The sequence below is a fragment of the Monodon monoceros genome, unplaced genomic scaffold (assembly GCF_005190385.1).
Source record: "Monodon monoceros isolate NGI ecotype Baffin Bay Population unplaced genomic scaffold, NGI_Narwhal_1 Super_Scaffold_19, whole genome shotgun sequence".
Lineage (NCBI taxonomy): Eukaryota > Metazoa > Chordata > Mammalia > Artiodactyla > Monodontidae > Monodon > Monodon monoceros.
In genome coordinates, this window is record NW_021703775.1 from 62,460,134 (window position 1) to 62,479,778 (window position 19,645).

At 40.1% G+C, this 19,645-nt stretch overlaps 1 protein-coding gene across 1 annotated transcript in view; it reads right to left on the reverse strand.

The window, feature by feature from the left end:
* Window positions 1–19,645, reverse strand: part of TTC27 (tetratricopeptide repeat domain 27) — a 185,453-nt gene that overhangs the window by 53,040 nt on the left and 112,768 nt on the right. Inside the window, exon 13 of the mRNA XM_029232289.1 lies at window positions 4,426–4,653. Coding sequence (XP_029088122.1) covers window positions 4,426–4,653 — 228 coding nt within the window. The remainder of the gene's footprint in view (window positions 1–4,425; window positions 4,654–19,645) is intronic.

Genomic DNA, 19,645 nt, shown 5'->3' on the forward strand with positions numbered 1-19,645 from the left:
CTGTACAACTGGAGCATCATACGCCTGCATATTTTGGCACGGCTTACAGCCTGCCTGAATTCGATCCATATGACAAACCGCAAAATATCCTCACATAATAACTGTTTGCTCTGTGACGCTGCTTGGAGCAATTGTCATTTCTTTGTCTTGCTAAGTAATTAATTTGAAATCATATAATGAGACCATTGGGCCCTGTCAAGTCCTCCCTTGCGAATTCCCTTACTCCACCCCTTCTTTCCTATTGCCCCTCCCCCACAGACAACTGTCCTGCTAGACCACTGCTATAGTTCCTAAGCCTGCCTACATCTAGTGTCTCCCATGGCCACAGAGTTGCCAAAACAATATTCTTAAATCACCTCCATGCACACCACATTCCTTCAATTCAACAAAGCCAAACACAAATCAACCCTTTAATAGCCTCCTACCTGCCAAATAAAAAAAACAAAGGCCTCACCTTCAAGACCTTCCATAATCTGGCTCCAGTCTAGCTTTCCCACTGGGACTGTCCTATTCCCTTTCACTCTAAAAAACTAGCCTATTCACTAACACTCTGTACACACACACACACACACACACCCCTTCTCTTTGTGTTTCCAGGGCTGGGCTCAAACTGTTCACCTGCCTGGAATGCCCTCACCACTGCCTTTCCATTGGCCTGTTCAAGTATTATGTGTCCTTCAAAGCCCAGTTCACCATCCTCTCTTCATCACTGTCTACAAAAGGCAGAAATAGTCTCTTTGGCCTCTATAAAACTAGTGTCTTAAAAATTACTCTCTGGGTTTTTCTTTGAGGCCTCATACTGTTGGCTAGCTTTGTCTATGTCCACTTCACTAGACTGTAGCAGAGGGTACAAACCAGGCTATCTGGTGATCTGCTGCTACTGCTTCCTCCTCTGGTTCCGTGCCATGTGTACAGCAGACAATTAATATGTATTTGATTGAATAACTGGTTGAAGATATTATTTGTTCACTCATTCAACAATTATTTATTAAAGACCCAATATGTGCTAGGCACTGTTACAAGCACTAGGAAAATGTGAATGAACCATACAGATAAAAATTTCTACCTTCACAGAACTTACACTGTAGTGGAGGAGAAAAAGATTTTTTTTTTTTAAGTAAGCTATATATAATATTAGAAGGTGCTAAGTACTATGGAGAAAAATAAAGTAGGGAAGGAAAATAAGGAATGTAAGGTAAGGGTGGAAAGTGGGGGTGTGATTTTAAATAGAATGATTATGGAAGGTCTCTCTGAGAAAGTGACATTTGATCCCAGAAGTGAATGAGGTCATGGAGCAAGGTATGCAGATATCTATCCAGAAGAAGAACATTCCAGGCAGAGGAACAGCAAGTGATAAAACCCAGAGACAGAAATGTGCCTGGAATGTTCAGGGAAGAACAAAGAGGCTAATGTGGGGTGAGCGAGGGGGAGAATGGAAGGAGGAAGGTAAAGAAGCAACAGAGGCTAGGCTTGGAAAAGCCTTGAGCCAGTCAGAGACCTGGCTATTATCACAGGTGATGGAGCAGAGGAATGACACATATGACTTGCATTTGGAAGGATCAACTTGGATGTTCATTGAGTATAGGCAGATTGTAACAAGACAGAGGCAGGAAGACCAGTAAGGAGGTAATATATTAAGTAGGTGAGAGGTGATGGGTATTTGACCAGAATGGTTGCAGGTAGCAAGCAGTTGTCCAATTCTGGATATATTTCAAAGGCAGATCTCCTAGGATTTACTGATAGATTAGATGTGGGATATGAGGGAAATAGAAATCAAGGATGACTCCAAGACCAAACAGGCTGCCACTTATAGGGATGGGGATGATCTTGGGGGCAAAAGCTTTTAGGAGGGGGAGAACAGTATTTCGGATATTAGAAATGTTTAGTCAGAGTAACGAATGGGGAGACTGAGAATGCAGTGAGATACGGAAGTCTACAATTAAGGGGAGAAGACAGGACTGAAAATAAACTTTTGGGAGTTGTCAGCATACAGATGGTATTTAAGCTATGGGACTAGATTAAATCAAGGGAGTGAGTGTAGACAGAGATATACAGCCCAACGACTAAGCCCTAGGAACCAGCAAAGAAGACTGAGAAGGAGTAGCCAGTGAGGCAGGAGGACAATGTTAAGGCTGGACGTTAAGAGACTGTGTGCTTGAGAAAACAATCCATGTGCGTGATTTAACTTAGACAATGGAGGCTAAGGGAGGGAATTTATTTTCCCCACTCCTTATGGCAGCTGTGGTTGGGTAAACTTTAAACAGATAAGCAAGGATATGATACAGTTTTCCATAAAAGTAAAATTTTAGTAACACAATACTGAGTTCTATTTTCTACCAAAAAAAAATGTCCAGTGATAATCAAGTTAGTGCAGGGTTTCTCAACCTTGGCACTACTGACATTTTAGCTGGGATAATTCTTTACTGTGGAGGGCTGTGCTGAGCATTATGGGATGTTTGGCAGCATCTCTGGTCTCTACCCACTAGATGTCAGTAGTGCACCCCTTCACCTCCCCACCATTGCCAAAGGACCCGGAGACAAAATCGTCCCCAGTTGAGAACTCTGAGGTAGAGCAAGTTGTCAACAACAACCAACTCTATGGTAAGCATTCTTGCTGCGAAATGCAACTGTCAGTTTCTGCTGATATTCTGTACTCCCACCTGCCCTACTCTCTTCTCCAGGCTTCTCACCAGCCCACAGATGAGAAAGATTCTCATTGTATTCACTACCCAGAGCGAGGAAAGTAAGCAATTAGCTCAACCTGTCATTAAAAAAAAAATGTGTTCTGATTTTTTTCATTGTAAAAGATATGCCCCAAGTCTACCCAGTTCAAAAGTGACCCTTTCTGCACACCCTCATTCATTGCAGCACTACACAACAGACAAGAGGTAGGAGCAACCCAGTGTCCATCGACAGATGAATGGATAAAATAACTGGTATGTACATACAGTGAAATATCATTCAGTCTTAAAAGAAAGAAAATTCTGACACATGATACAACATGGATGAACCTTGAGGGCGTTATGCTAAGTGAAATACGCCAGTCACAAAAGGACAAATCCTGTATGATCCCACTCATATGAGGTACTTAGAGTAGCCAAATTCATAAGAGACAGAAAGTACAGTGGTTTTTAGGGACTAGAGTCGTGGGGGGAGAACCGGGAGCTACTGTTTACTAGGTGCAGAGTTTCAGTTCTGCAGGATGAAAAGAGTTGTAGGGATGGATGGTGGCAATGGCTACACCACAAAGTGAATGTACTTCACACTACTGGACTGTACACTTAGAAATGGTTAACATGGTAAATTTTATGTTACAGGCTTTTTATCACAATTTAAAAAAGAACAGACTGCTGGCTCTGGAGTGAGACTGTCTGGGTTCAAATACTGGCAAAGTGCCCAAAGAGGTACCTGGCTCATAGTAAGTACTCAGTAAATATTAGTGGGTGATATTAAATTAGTATTATAAGTAAAATTATACTAAGTCGGTGTGCATGTTTGTCAGGAGCATGGTTGACAGGTATGTGTGACTTTGGTGATTGGGAAAGCAGTCATAAAGAAAGTTTGGTTAAAAAAAAATAACCATTTCTAGGAATAAAACCATTTAACTAACTGAATATCATTAAATACAAAATAGGTTGATCTCTTTCCCCTCAAAATTAGGTCCTGTCCTGTGGATTTATCTTGCACTTACTTATTTTAAAGATCCAGGTTCCTTTTGCATTATTTTTTCAAATCTTAAAAATTTTTTTAAACATTTAAAAATGCTTCTGTGCATGTAAATACAGACATTTTTTTTCCTAAAATGATCAACTACCCATTCTATATGTTACCCTTTATATATAAAGGTTTTTCTTTCATTATTGACATCAACAATTACTTGCAGAGTCCTTCACTGCCTGTAATTTTGACTCTCATTCACTTCCTTCCTAGTATATCTACTCAAAATGGAGCCTAACTTTAATAGCTGTATTTGTGTTAAGGACAGTTAACAGAGAGAAATAACAAAACGAAACAGAAAAGTGAATAAAAGAAGCACAAAAGGGCTTCCCTGGTGGCGCAGTGGTTGGGAGTCCGCCTGCTGATGTAGGGGACACAGGTTCGTACCCTGGTCCGGGAAGATCCCACGTGCTGCGGAGTGGCTGGACCCGTGAGCCATGGCCGCTGAGCCTGCGCATCCGGAGCCTGTGCTCCGCAACGGGAGAGGCCACAACAGTGAGAGGCCCGCATACCGCAAAAAAAAAAAAAGAAAGCGAGTAAGAGAAAAGCAACCTGTCCACTCTTAGTGACAAGCAAGAAGTATTCTAAAGGCTAGGTTCTTAGCTCACAGATGAGCTCCCCAGTCTTTATGAAAGAAAATGGGTATTCATTCAGTAAGTCAAAATCAAAGAAAGACAAGAACAGATGAGGCTTTATGAACTGTCTAACCTGCATGGGATTAATCTTCACCGAGCGTTCAAAGCACTCCACGCATTCTTTAAACTCTTTGCTTCGAAGATGGAGGAGGCCTTTGGAGCGCTGGGCGCGAGCACTGCGGTGCTGAGACAACTCCCAGGCCTGGTCGTAGTAAGAGTGCTCTCGAAGGACATCTCCAAGCAAGCAGTATAGACTTGGTGTTTCTTTTTTCTCCAGCTCTTGCCTGAGGATTTCTTCTGCCTAGAAATAACAACAGAAATAACTAAATTGCTGAATAGTGACAAATGCCTACTTTTTAGCACATATACAATCTTTTATGTCACATGATCCAAAATTTTATTTTCAAAGTTTGAGATGACCTGCTTATTTCATGCATCTAGCACACAGGCTGAAAAAGAGAGGAACAGTAGAAGATCAATATGGTACAAGTAACAGAGGAACAAGAAGTAAGAGGTGAACACGCTTTGCTGGCCTCTGGAATCCTCAAGGAAAGGCCCCGAGGAGAGGCTGACTTCATGATACTGGGGGGGATTCATTTAGCTCCCCTTTTCCCTGCTCCCTGTTCCAGTTGTCACCACTGTGACCGTTTGTTAGAGCAGAGCCTTCAATTCACCTCCACCCAATAGCAATGAAAAGTATGTTTTCCCTTTTTAAAAATGGTATCCTTCAGGAGCCTGGGATCGCTGAAAAATTTATAAAAGAAGGGAGAGGGTAAAATTTAATAGGCACTGCTAAGCACCTACCTCTTAACCGAACTACATCACACCTCACAGATAAAACCTGCTGGAATTCCCTGGTGGTCCAGTAGTTAGGACTCCGTGCTTCCACTGCAGAGGGCACGGTTCGATCCCCAGTTCGGGAACTAGGATCCTGCATGCCGTGCAGCGTGGCCAAAAAAACAAACAAACAAAAAAACCTTGCCAACATGAGACCTGCTTCCAGACAGTCCATTCACTGTAGAAATTAAAGACCATCCTCAGTACATGGCTTGGGTATTATTCTCATGTGTCCACAATTCGGATTCACCTTGTCACCCAAGCTAACTCTGTACTTGTGACATATACTATCTCACTTCCCCCACCCACGTCTGTTACCCACCCCCACCCCCATTTCTGATTAATTTCAACAGAGGGCAAGAAGCATGGCAGCAGCTCTACTTTCCATCCTCACATACAAATACTTCCACATAAACAGAAGTGGGGTCACCAAATATGCCAACACAGCCTTGGCCAAAGTGGATGTAGATATTCAGGAAGCCATCCTTTGGTAGCTAAAATGGTAGTTTAGACCCCCTAACTTGCATGGCTGGCAATCTTAAAGTCTGTATATCTTATTTTCTTTAGGTTCAACATATCTATAATTTAAGTCTTAAGCAGTCTAATTTTTGTGAAATCTTTTAAAAGATGGCTGTGCTTCTAAAAGTGTCTTTGGATGCTATGGCCTCTTTTGCATTTCTGATACAGTATGGGTTATGTAGGTCTTTTAGGCTAGTCTGAAAATGAAACCAGAATTTATAAAACAGGTTCTAAGAGAAAACAATTCCAAGTCCTAAACGGCCAAAATAAACATGAAATTTTCAAATATAATCCATGTAATTCCTTTATTCACGGATAATACAGCAGTTATTAATGTATCTAACTATAATTCCATATTCGATATATTTTCAGTAGGTACATTTCAATATACTTTGTATTTAATATATTTATTTTTATGTATATGTGTGTATGTATTCAACCAAATTGTGTATAACAAATTGTAGCCACAGCAGGATTTTTGCTGAAATGACCTTACAGTGTAGTTGAGGCATTTCTCTTGACATCATGTCACTAAAACTCGATACCCACACTCTCCCACTTCCGCTTTAAACGGCTAGAGTGGATTCTGTGGTCTGCAATTAAACAATGACCATTACAGTAACTGGGTACAGAAGTTACTGCTGTCAATACACTCCTGAAAAAAGTGAAACTTTAGCTTTATAAGGAACCTCCATACTGTTCTCCATAGTGGCTGTATCAATTTACATTCCCACCAACAGTGCAAGAGGGTTCCCTTTTCTCCACACCCTCTCCAGCATTTATTGTTTGTAGATTTTTTGATGATGGCCATTCTGACCAGTGTGAGATGATATCTCATTGTAGTTTTGATTTGCATTTCTCTAATGATTAATGATGTTGAGCATCCTTTCATGTGTTTGTTGGCAATCTGTATATCTTCTTTGGAGAAATGTCTATTTAGGTCTTCTGCCCATTTTTGGATTGGGTTGTTTGTTTTTTTGATACTGATACCATACGACCCAGCAATCCCACTACTGGGCATATTCCCTGAGAAATCCATAATTCAAAAAGAGTCATGTACCATAATGTTCACTGCAGCTCTATTTACAATAGCCAGGACATGAAAGCAACCTAAGTGTCCATCGACAGATGAATGGATAAAGAAGATGCGGCACATAGATACAATGGAATATTACTCAGCCATAAAAAGAAACGAAATTGAGTTATTTGTAGTGAGGTGGATGGACCTAGAGTCTGTCATACAGAGTGAAGTAAGTCAGAAAGAGAAAAACAAATACCGTATGCTAACACATATATATGGAATCTAAAAAAAAAAAAAAAAAAAAAAAAAAGGTCATGAAGAACCCAGGGGCAGGACGGGAATAAAGATGCAGACCTACTAGAGAATGGACTTGAGGACACGGGGAGGTAGGGGGAAGGGTAAGCTGGGACAAAGTGACAGAGTGGCATGGATATATATACACTACCAAACGTAAAATAGATAGCTAGTGGGAAGCAGCCCCATAGCACAGGGAGATCAGCTTGGTGCTTTGTGACCACCTAGAGGGGTGGGATAGGGAGGGTGGGAGGGAGGGAGACGCAAGAGGGAAGAGATATGGGGACATATGTATATGTATAACTGATTCACCTTGTTATAAAGCAGAAACTAACACACCATTGTAAAGCAATTATACTCCAATAAAGATGTTAAAAAAAAAAAAACGTGAAACTTTGTGATTGGTTATCTGACCTGGTTGGAGTTGAAGACAATGAGGATCCAGTGATCATGACAGGGTTTAACGTCACTAGTCCATGACATCCAGTGATGAAAGGATTACTTAAATTATCACCTGTGGTAACTTAGAATGAAGCACCGATCTAATGCAAGGCTTTTGCAGTTTGAGTGACAGGACTTTGTGAGAGAGCGCAAGACTGTGAGGTAGGTCAGCTGCTCCTAAGTTCACCGGACAGCTCAAAAAGAGAAAATGACACTCAGTGTTTTAAATCCTCAAGGCCAGAGAACCAGGGTATTTCTATAATTTCCTAAAAGAATTTGTTTTCCTTGTAGCTGCCAAGCTGGTACAGGCAAAAATCAGATGCAGGCATTGCTCTTGTAGGACTGCTGAATTACAATATAGGATGAATTCGGTTTCACTAGTTCTATGTGAAAGTTAGGGCATTTGATTGGGTTAATCAAATATGCTTTACTGATTCATTTTATTTCCTCTATTGCCTCTTAGCTACACATCATTTTATTAAATTTTCATGATTGCTCTAGGGCTACTCATGTGCATCTTCAATTGATCTAAGTTCATTTAGAGTTAATACTGTATCACCTCACCTTTCTCATGTCACAAGTGGCCTTCCTAAATTTCTGTTCCCCAGAAACAATGAAATAAACGACTGCTATTGTTTTAAGCCACTATGTTTTGATGTGGTTTGTTATATACCAATAATAACTGCAACAGTTGTTTAAAGCGAGAGGGTTACTCTAGTGCCAGTTACTTCATCGTGGCCAGGAGAAGAGGGCACTGATTATAAAAGAGCAAGACCCAAGAATTTAAATGGGGACATTTGGGACGATTCAGATAACAGAAAACCCCCAGATTCTATGGAGTTTCCTAAGCCAGCAGAGGCAACCCTCCCCTAACTGATAAGACTAGTGCTACCTTGCTTAAGGACAGTGTAACAACTACACCTCAAGGAGTTACCTTGCAAGAGAATGCCAATTCTCTCCTATTACCTAACCCCTTCCACCCCTCATTGCCTCCAGACATGTAAATGGGTTTATACACAAAAAGAACTGCAAGATTTTGTTACTTTCTAGAGAGAAAACCTTGGGACCATGTGGAAAAAGATTCTAAGGGAGCTAGACCATAGACAAAGAGGATCATAATTTTAAATCAGCTTAATGTAGACACTCATCAGAAAATTTTGATTCACAGTTCTAACTCAAGCAGCTGGGGATGGTTCCAACTATTTGCTCAACTGCTTGACTAAAACCTAGACTCAAACATGGCCAAAACGAAGGCTGAGATGCCAAAAATTCCTTGGTGTAATACGGAAGAAAGAATCCAACAACTCAGAAGAAAAGGCTGTTGTTAATTTAGCATTTGCAACCTGTTACCCACCCTACCTGTGTCCCCCATTAAGGCCAAGGGGATACTCCTTTCACCTTGACTTTGAGAAATACATTGTACCTGGGAGTATCAGCATTGTGAAAAGTGCTATAGTAGATATCCTATGTAAGCTGGGGGTAAAGCCGAGAGGTCCTTCTGTTAAATGGGCTTCCTGATTTCAGTGGGGATGATCAGAAGCCAAGGTAGTAGAGACTTGCTGATAGCCCCTGGAAGCAAGACGAACATAGTTCTTTGTAACAGGCACATCCAGAGTGATAAGTAGAATGGTGTGACTAGCATGGATCATAGGTGATGGCCAACTGATCATAAAGATTTTTAACCAAATTAGATAAACAGCCAACTAAGTACAACTTGATCTACGTAAGACTTAAAAAAAAAAAAATCTAGATTTGGAGACTAGATGTCTGACCTGAATCACCATGCTGACACACTGTCTCTCACCCAATTCCTATCCCTAAGTCATTTCACAGACTCAGAGCCTCTTATAAGCAAACAAATACATAAGCAAGCAACTCAGTACTGGTGAGAAAGGACCCTGTGATAACATAACAAGTGTATACCACAATTCTTCTTCCCTAAATAAGTAATTATAACCATTTACCAGGTAATTTTATCCTGGGGAAAAAGAAATACCTCCTCTTTTCAGGGTTGATTAGCTCTTAGTTACTGCTAATCCCCTGGGGACCCAGAATAACACCATGTTGAGTTAGCGGGTTTATGGGAGATACTAAGCCTACCATGGGATGGACTAAGTCCCGAACCCACCCAGTGGTTACTTCCCTAGTTGAATACAGAGGTGAATTACATACATCCAGCAACAAGCAGAGTCCACAGTGAGTGCTACTGTGGGCCAATAAAGGGCCAAGTGAAAGCCTCTGAAGCTGCTTCTCCTCATTAAAAGAGAAAACCCAAAGCAACACCGCAATATCTATGTAAACCACAGACATGTGTGCCACTATCAAAAACTTGAGAGACACTGCAAAGTGTGTGTGTTTGTATGTGTGTGCATGGGCCGTTTAACCTACCCATTTAAATTGAGAACACAGACGGGTCCTGGAAAATGTCATAGATTATTATAAACTTAATGTAATGGTGCTTTAATTATAGCTACTGTTCCAGACATGATCTCTTTACTGCAGCAAATAATCACAGCCCCTGACATATGCTAAGCAGGTACTGATACAGCAAATACATTTTTCTCTACCCAATAACCAGGCAACATCAAATGCAGTGGGCTTTAACTAGCACAGAGAGAAGTAGACTTTCCCTGCCTTTCCTCAGAATTACATAGACTTATGGCATAATTCAGTCTGCAAGGACCTTGATTGTCTCACTATCCCATTAGACCTTACCAGTCTTGATGACATCATGCTAATAAAAAAGGTCAAGAAACTAAAATAAAAAATTATATGCCAATGTCAACCAAAACCCAATGGGAAATTACATACTCTTGTCACTGTAACTTGTTATTAGGAAAATTTTCATTTATAAAAATTCATTTTATACGTTCCTTAGAAGGAACTCATCTATTAAATAAAGCAAGATATGTAAAATAAATGTTTATGTGTTATTTTTGTTATTATTTCTAGTTATTTTTGTTCTTATATGCCCTAAGAATGCTTCAATATCTAAACCTCTTTTGAAGAAACTGTACGTTTCCCCCAAATCAGAAATTCTTCTTTACATATACAACACAATCTATAAAATACTCTGTGTCTGGGAATTCCCTGGTAGTCCAGTGGGTTTGATCCCTGGTCAGGAAACTAAGATCCAAAAAACTGGCCAAAAAAAGAAAAATTAATTAATTAATTGTATTAAAAAATACAATACTCTGGGCCTATTAGTAGTTTGTCACTTTCCAAATAAGTAAACTCCCAAGTAAAAGGACTAAACCACTGCATAGTCATATGTACCAGATCATGCTATGTACTTGCTTAAGCTGGGAACTACGTTTCCTAAAATCCCTTTCCCTTCTGATTTCATGTTAGAGTTGGTCAGAAGGGAAACTTGCTAAGGATTTGAAAGGCAGAAGTAAAGCAACAAACATTCTTTACTCTTGGAAGGTTGTCATGGTTAAATATGACATCAAACAAGAGGCAGAGATGTCCTGAAGATCCCAGCTTGACCATGCTCTATGTGTCCATCTTGTCTTTCCACTTGCTGGCCCTGCCAACCAATAGCAACCCCGGGCCCACCATAAGACACTTCACTTTGGACCCACAGAGCTTGTAGCTACAGAGATCCAACAGCTTTCCACAGACCTCTCCACAAGTTCCTTCTTCATCCTCCCATTGCAATGGCTGGAAGTACGTGGCTTCTCAGATTCCCCTGTAAGTTCTGACTGATGCACTTGTGCCAATGCTTCAAGTGGATCGTTAAATGGTTCTTTCCCTGATCCTCTTACTCGCTCTTTCACTCCTTCATTTTCCTTCCCACATGTGTGTAATATCTAATTCTTTTAGCGAACCTCTATTCCCCAAAATACTCAAAGTGGCTCTGCTTTCATAAACAAAACCTGAATGATAAAATCGTTTTTTTCATTTTTCCTTTTAAATGCCTTACGTGTCCTTCCATCTGACAGTATTTACAGATTAGTTTTTATTCAGCACATTATTAAATGCATTATCTCACTTAACCTCTGTAATAATTCTGAGAGGTAGATACTAATATGCCCATTTTTAAGACAAATACAAGTTTAGATTCCTTGATCAACTGGTAAGCCCAAAACCAAAAACTACTAAGTTGAAAAACAGGACCTTGATTTCAGGTTCAATACTTTTCCTATTTTCACATCAGCAAAAATGGTGGTATAAGGACCTCTAAAATTTCCCTGCACCACAAAAGCAACAAAGAAAACTGGAAAAAAGTGTTAGAATCAACTATTTCAGAACTCTGGAAATTAATCAAAGATTTGAAATAACCCAGGGAGTGTTTATTCAAGAAAATGATAAAACTCTTGGTAAGAACAGCAAGCTTTGTGTCATTTTAACATGTACCATTCCTATTCCCTCTTCTCCAGCTCTGCACTAGCCTTGAAAACCAACAGCATATTATCATGGGAAAATTATCAGCCCAGCAGCCACCAGAGGGAACAAAATGGGTTTGGAGCTCCTCTGAAGTTTCATTCCCAGAAAATTGTCTGGTGGTTCCCTGGAAGAGCCCACTTGCAAAGCTGTCTTTACTTAACCTAACTCTGAACTTGTCCAGTGACTACCCTTTGTCAAAAACAATTAGAGACAATTAATTAATTCTGCAGCTGCCTGAGGTAGTAACAGCTGGGGCAAACAACAGGCTATACAAAACACTTAAAGGAAAATAAGGGAATGAGATATACATAAGGGCTTTGAAAAACTCCACCATATTGGTGGGAATCTAAGTCCATGCATGTGTAGGGCTGTGCACATGTTCAGGAAAGACCTGAGAAGGCCCTATGCTCTCACCTCAGGCTGACCCTGAGGCTTTGCACAAGCAGTTAGTGAATGCTAAGGCAGAGTTGTCAACTGCCTGGCTAAGTGCTGAAAGCGTACCCCAACACACACACACCTACAGCCCACCATCAAAGACTGGGAGACTTCTTAATTTAGGCATTTAAGGAATTTTCTGTCCAATCATTAGCTGACCATTAAGCTAACCAATCTGAAACTACACAAAGAAACAAGAAAGTATGGCCCTTACATGGGAAAAAAAAGTAGAAACCATCCCTGAGGATGTCCATATGATGGACTTAAAAGGCACTTAAAATCTGCTATTTTAAATAATGCCTAGTACAAGGACTAAGAAACTCAAAAAGAAAAAAAAGTAAAAGAAATGACAACGGAATTAAAATGGTATACTAGAAGTAGAAAACATCCATTTAGCCAAAAAGAAGGCAGTAATGGGGAAATAAAAAAGACATATAGAAAACAAAATGACCAACATACATCCTACACTATCAGTAATTAAATTAAATGTAAAGGGATTAAATACTCCAATCAAAGGCAAGATTGGCAGAAAGGATTTTAAAATTATGATTCAACTAAATGCTGTCTACAAGGGACACACTTTAGATTCAGACACAAACAGATTGAAAATTTTTAAAAAATAAAAAGGAAGATAACACATCGTGGAAACAGTAACCAAAAGAAAGCTGGAGTAGCTACACTAATATAAGAAAAAATACACCTTAAGACAAAAATTGTTACTAGAAGAAAGGCATATTTTAATGATAAATATTCACTCCATCAAGAAGACAGAATAGTTACTAGTATATACTCACCTAACAACAGAGCCCCAAATTACATGAAGCAAAAACTGACAGATATGAAGGGAGAAATACAAATTCAACAATAATATTTGGAGACTTCAATATCCAACTTTTAATAATGAATAGAACAACTATACAGAAGACAGAAATAGAAGACTTGAACAATGCTATAAACCAACTAGACCCAACAGACACTTAAAGGACACTCTGTCCAACAACAGTGGAATACACATTCTTCTCAAGTGCACAGAGAACATTCTCCAGAAGATATACTATATGTTAGGTCATAAAATGTCTCAATAAATCTGAATGTGTAGAAGTCACACAAAGTATATTCTCCAACTACAACGGGATGAAATTAGAAATCAGTAACAAAGAAATTTGAGAAATTCACAAATATGTGGAAATTAAACAACACACTGTTAAATAAACAGTAAGTCAAAAAAGAAATCACAGGGAAATTGAAAACACTTTGAGATAAATGGAAACAAATATATAATATGCCAGAACTTATGGGATGCAGTGAAAGCAGTGCTTAGAGGAAAATTTACAGTTATAAATGCCTATATATCAAAAATAAATAATATCAATTCTGGAAGATGGGTCTGGAGGGCCAGAGTGGGGCAGCTTCCAGAAGAAGGTGAGAAACACTAGAGCAGTGACTCTGCTTAGTCTAAATTGGCCTCTTTTCTCCTCAAATTCCTATCCCACGTTTCTTTAGATAAGTCAATTCTTTCTCCTTGAGCACTTACACCTCTTCATCCTGCCGACAGACTTATCTGCCCCAAGGGCGATGCTTGCAGGCAATATATTTGCTCTCTTCAATTAGTCACACCCTCAGTCTTCCTCACTCTCTCCAAATTGTTCTATTTTCTCTTCCCTCCTCCACTTATCCACTCAATTTATATAATTTATTACCAAATAAAGAACTACAAAAGATATGCCCAGTGAACATAAATAAAGCACGAGGGCTTGTAATATCACTTCTGCAGTGTCAAAATGTGGGTGGTCAGAAATCTTCACAGAATGTGAAAAGCTTTGGTATTTCTGTCTTCCCTACTGGAAAACACAGATGTATGTTCTTACACAATACAAGAAATTTGTCATCTTAACATCTATGAAGTAGGATAAAAATACATTCCCAAACATGCAAAGGCATGCTGCAAGTGGCAAATGGCTGCAATGAACCTGGGGTGCCTACAGGAACCTGCAAACCCCAAAGACCATTCCCTTACCCACACATATATACATATCTTATTTTGTAATTCCACACAACTAATTACTATTCTTAATACAACATTACAGCAATGACTAGGCACAGTGAATCTCAGCATAAAATTAAGTCAGCCAAGACTTACACAGAACCTTATGAATTATGGCTGGAATAACACTCTCCTTACTCTACCAGGAAAACCTGCAGTGCTTACAGCAAGGGTCACTCACTCAAATGCCCAGAGATTCTTGCCAATTATTGAGAATGAATAAAGTAGGCTGGCAATTGAACATACAAAGGAAGGAGCCACTCCTCAACTCCAGCCAGTTAGCACAATAATATGGGAATTTGCCCCAATGTTTCCACATCATTTGATTCTTTAAGACAAGAAATCTAGATTTTTAGATGAAATTGCCTGAAAATGCTTACTCTAATTTTTTTTCAAAACACTATGTAAGCCAAACAATATACCTCTTGCAACTTCAGATTTAGAAAATTAAACTCCCACCCTACAGTGGACATCAACTGCTCTTTTTCCTGCTCAGCATCTATTCTCTGATCTTCTGATTCCCCTTCCCTGAGGGGAAACCATTCCATGTGGTACAGGTAGGGCCTATCAGAGGCAAGGGCACATGCCTCAGGCAGTTCAGAACTTTTCTGTTACAGCCATGGAATTGACAGTATTTTTCCACTGGGATTACTAACCTTGAGCTTCCAGGGGCCATCTTGTCTGGCTCTTTGAGAGATATCATCTCAGCCCCTGGATACGGCTATCATGATGGGTCTAATAGAATTTTCAGTTGCGTGAACCTATAAATTCCTTTTTTTGCCTAAGCTAGTATATGTTGGTTCTCTTAAAACCAAAAGGGCCCTAACATGTCCCGAGAAAACTGTGTTGCATAATTCATTCTATAGACTTCGAACAATAAGAAGATCTGTGAGGGACTTCCCTGGTGGTGCAGTGGTTAAGAATCCACCTGCCAGTGCAAGGGACACGGGTTCCAGCACTGGTCTGGGAAGATCCCACATGCCGCGGCGCAACTAAGCCCGTGTGCCACGACTGTTGAGCCTGTGCTCTAGAGCCCGCAAGCCACAACTACTGAGCCTGCACACCACAACTACTGAAGCCCGCATGCCTAGAGCCTGTGCTCCGCAACAAGAGATGCCACCGCAATGAGAAGCCCGCGCACCGCAATGAAGAGTAGCCCCCGCTCGCTGCAACTAGAGAAAGCCCGCGCACAGCAATGAAGACCCAACTCAGCCAAATAAATAAATAAATAACAAATTTATATCCAAAAATTAAGATGAAGAATTAGATGTGAAATGTATCTAGCATTTTGTCAGGCACACAGTAAGCCCTAAACTAATGTTTGTGTTTTTTCTCAATCCCTCCACTGGTGCTTGAGGCTTCACTACTAGGAAGAAGGAAAGAAACTTGACACAGCTTCTAGAAACATTAAAATTTTCTATAAATAATCATATTAGTCCCTGTGTACAGTTTCTCCAAAGATAGAAGAATTGCTGTTGTCAACTGTTAAACAGGTGTTTATGTAACCCAGGTGTTCATGTAACAGGACTGGAGGAAGTAAGGACAAAGGGGAAAAGTACTGATGCTACAAGGTTAAAGCTGAATTTTTCCACTCAAGGCTGATTTCAACCAAACATCAGTTTTTTATGAAAATGTGTAGAGTCACAGGAGGAGGCCCTGTAGATCTCAGAGAAAGAATCTGTACAAGATACAAACTGAGTAGAATGTTGCTTTATAGAAGGATAGCAGTGGGAGAAATATTTCGCTGGCCAAATAGAACTTGGAATCTACACACTTCCATCTTAGCATCTGTCACACTACTAAAGCATTCTGCTCACAAATACCTGCACTATCAGACTATAAGCTCCTTGGAGGTAGCTTCTGTTCTCATTCCCATCTTTGGAATACCATTGCCCAGCGCACAGCAGGTACTCTATAAATGTTGGATGAATTCAACTGAAACTAACACTGAAATCACAAAGGGCTTCAGATTCTAAATAGAGACATAAAAGATTCTTCCTATTGAGAACAAAGGGAGAACATTTTGGGGACATGCTCTGGCTGACATCAACACTGAGCATGACTAAATTAGGAATGATCTAACAACAAGTTCCTAGCAAACAGAGAGGTCATACAGCAGAATCTGAATTTCACAGGCCCTTCTCACGCAACTGATCACACCTAAGAAGTGACTCTCCTTAGGACTAAAAATACCGAGGAGCAAAACTGACAGCCTGAGCTCCGTACCCTGGTGATGTACCTTTTGATCAAACAGTCCAGTGTTGAGAGGTAACTGAGAATTTTAGATATATGCAAGAAAAAAGTTAATACAGTGAAAACTATGCCATATTGGGACTCACTTACATTTATGAAGGTATATTTTTCTACAAGCTGTTATATGGGATATTCGGGTTTGAAGCAGGGACCCTACCCTAAGCACACTAGGATTCCAGGAAGCACCCTGTCAGAGACAAGGCCCTGCATTTGGGGTAAAGAATATGGGTGAAAGTTCAGTTCAGTATCTAATAAAAAGAAAAATAAAACATTTCAAGAAAATTATTCCTACTTGAGTCAGAAGGAATTATCAAAACAAACTGCCCTTCTTGGCTGCAATTTGGGCCTTGATTTTGTGAATGAGAGGAAGGAATTAAAAATTCTAATGTGCGATAAGAGTGGCCCTCATCTGACACTGCATCTGGTCAGTATGTAGGTAGGGGAATTGGTAGACCAACAACCACAGGAAGCTCTCCTGGCAAAAAAATGAAGGTGGGGAAATGAGCTCTAGACCCAGAGACGGTACTAATTATAACGAGTGCATTTGAGGACTACAGAAATGACAGAATTAGGCTTAACAAGTAGAGGTTTGCTCCAAGGGGACCAATAAATGGCAGGCTAAGAATTTAAAGTCATATTATGAATTAGATTTGGCCATCTGACAATAGCTTCAGGTTTTTAAAAGTGTGTGTGTGTGTGTGTGTTGTGCATACAGCTCAAACAACTTTGGGCATAGTCTAACTCAGTCTTTTCCTCTGAAGCACAGAGGAAAATGGATTCTAATTTTTACTACTGCAGAGACTGGTTCTCAAAAACAGGGAGCTGGACCACTGGAAAGGTGCTCTACTGCCCTTGACACAGTGAATGGGACGAGAGGGCAGAACTAAGAGAGCACCAAAGAACCTTGTACTCTTATGGCTGTCACAGACAATCCTTCTAGCAGAAAGGCAGTTTATCCCTAGCCTACATTCTTGTTCTGTGAGAGGCAACTGAGAGGTGAAAAGTACAAAACACTTCATCTCACCCCAGTCGCTCACTCCCCTTTTCCGTGGGGTGATGCCTAGTCTTATTCACTCTCTGACTGAGCCAACTATTTACTAATTGCTCTTTACATTTATGTGTGTAACTGCACCACGCTCTGGCTCGATTTTTCAAAGGGTACCTGCCAACATAAATATTCCAGGTCCAAGATAAAACAGAATAATTAAAAACAGCCCTTGTTATCCAATTAGCTGATCATCTCCTATTTGTACACCAAGTTATATTTTCAGTTGTTTTGCCTATCTTCCTCATTCAAGTGAACACAACAGGTTTTAACTTACAAACTGACCATCAAATTTTAAGGGATTAACAACAACAAGGATGGGGGGCAGATGCTGGGGAAGCAGTGTGGGCTTTAGAGGAAAGGAAGGTCTGAGCTTGGATTCCAAAATCTGCCACTTACTAAGGCTAATCAGTAGAGTGGCAAAAACAATTCATACTTTGTAGGCTGTTACAAATATTAAATGACAGTGACAAAATAATTCTATAAAGAATGTAGTACATAAAAGGCTCTCAAAATTGCATTACATAATAACAGCATGCTCACAGTATCTTAGCATCTGCAGAGCAAAAATAAAAGTTCTCGAAGGCTCCTATTTCTATTCCTAAAATTAAAAGGTTGAAATGAGAGGGGTGAGATGTTATAATTTGTTTTTGGAGAGAAAATATATAGCAGGGGTTGGAGAGGTATCTTTCACCACATGTAAAGTCCATAAGGAGTGTCTACTTGTAGATTTGCTTCAATGCAATCACTATTCTACGAACACCTACTAGTCATTCATTCAGCAAATATATTTAAGTTCTCCCTAGGCTCCAGGCCTGTGGTAAGTGTTGGCGAGACAGCTATAAATAATATAGACACAAGTCTGGCTTTTAAACAGCTTACAGCTTAGCAGGTGAGCTAAGCCAGCACATGAAGGATAAAAGCACTGTTGGGTGTTATAGGAGCACACAGGAAAATATCACCAAATCTTCAAGGGAGATTTCAGGGAAAGTTCACTGTAGGAAGCAATCACCAAAGAGACATCTGAAGAATAAGGAGTGAGCTGAAGGAGGACAAGTTCTAGACAGACAATAGCATGTGCAAAGGTTCTGAGGTCAAACAATGCTGAAAATTCAAGAATTACAAGTAGTTTAGTCCTACCAGAACTTTGGGCACAACCTGGATGAGTAAGTACAAAGGGGGACAAAGCAGAGATAAAAGAATACGTAGTGACTTCCCTGGTGGTCCAGGGGTTAAGACTCGGTGCTCCCAATGCAGGAAGCCCAGGTTTGATCCCTGGTCAGGGAACTAGATCCCCCATGCCGCAACTAAGATCCCATGTGTGGCGACAAAGACCCCGCATGCCACAACTAAGAGCCGGCGCTGCCAAAATAAATAAATAAATATTAAAAAAAAAAAAAAGTAGGTAGACAATGCAGTTAGCAAGGTAAGCAGGAGTCAGATCATCAAGTAAAGACCATTCACACTAAAGAGCTCTGAGTTAATCCTGGAGACACAGGGAAGTTCCTGAAGAGTCAGAACAACATGATCAGATTTGCCTTTTAGGAAGCTTACTCCACTGCAGTGTGAGAAAAGAACATGTGGGAACTCTCTTAAATCATATAAAGAAACTACCTTAGAAGAAAAAACCCCAAAACCCCAACCAAATGTTAAAAAGAATCTCAGCTGTTTTAGAAATAAAAGATTTACTTGGCAATTTAAAGGAAAAAAATGTTAAAGCCCAAAGGCTACGATGATCTGCAACTGTAGCATAATGAAAGATAAGGCTCTGCATCTCAGGTAAGCCTTGTTTCCTAGAAACAAGAGAAAATAAGAGAGGTCCCAACCTGAATCTCTCCACTTCCTTCCCCCCTGCCCTCTCCAGGCAGCTTACGCCTGCTCAGTCTTTTGTCTTTTCACTTATGGACCCAATTTGAGCAACAAAATAAAACTTTTGTTATAGAAAAGCCTTGGGGAAACTGCAGTGTGCCAAATAGCTTTAAAAAATTAAATGCTAGCAGATGAGAACCAGTTCT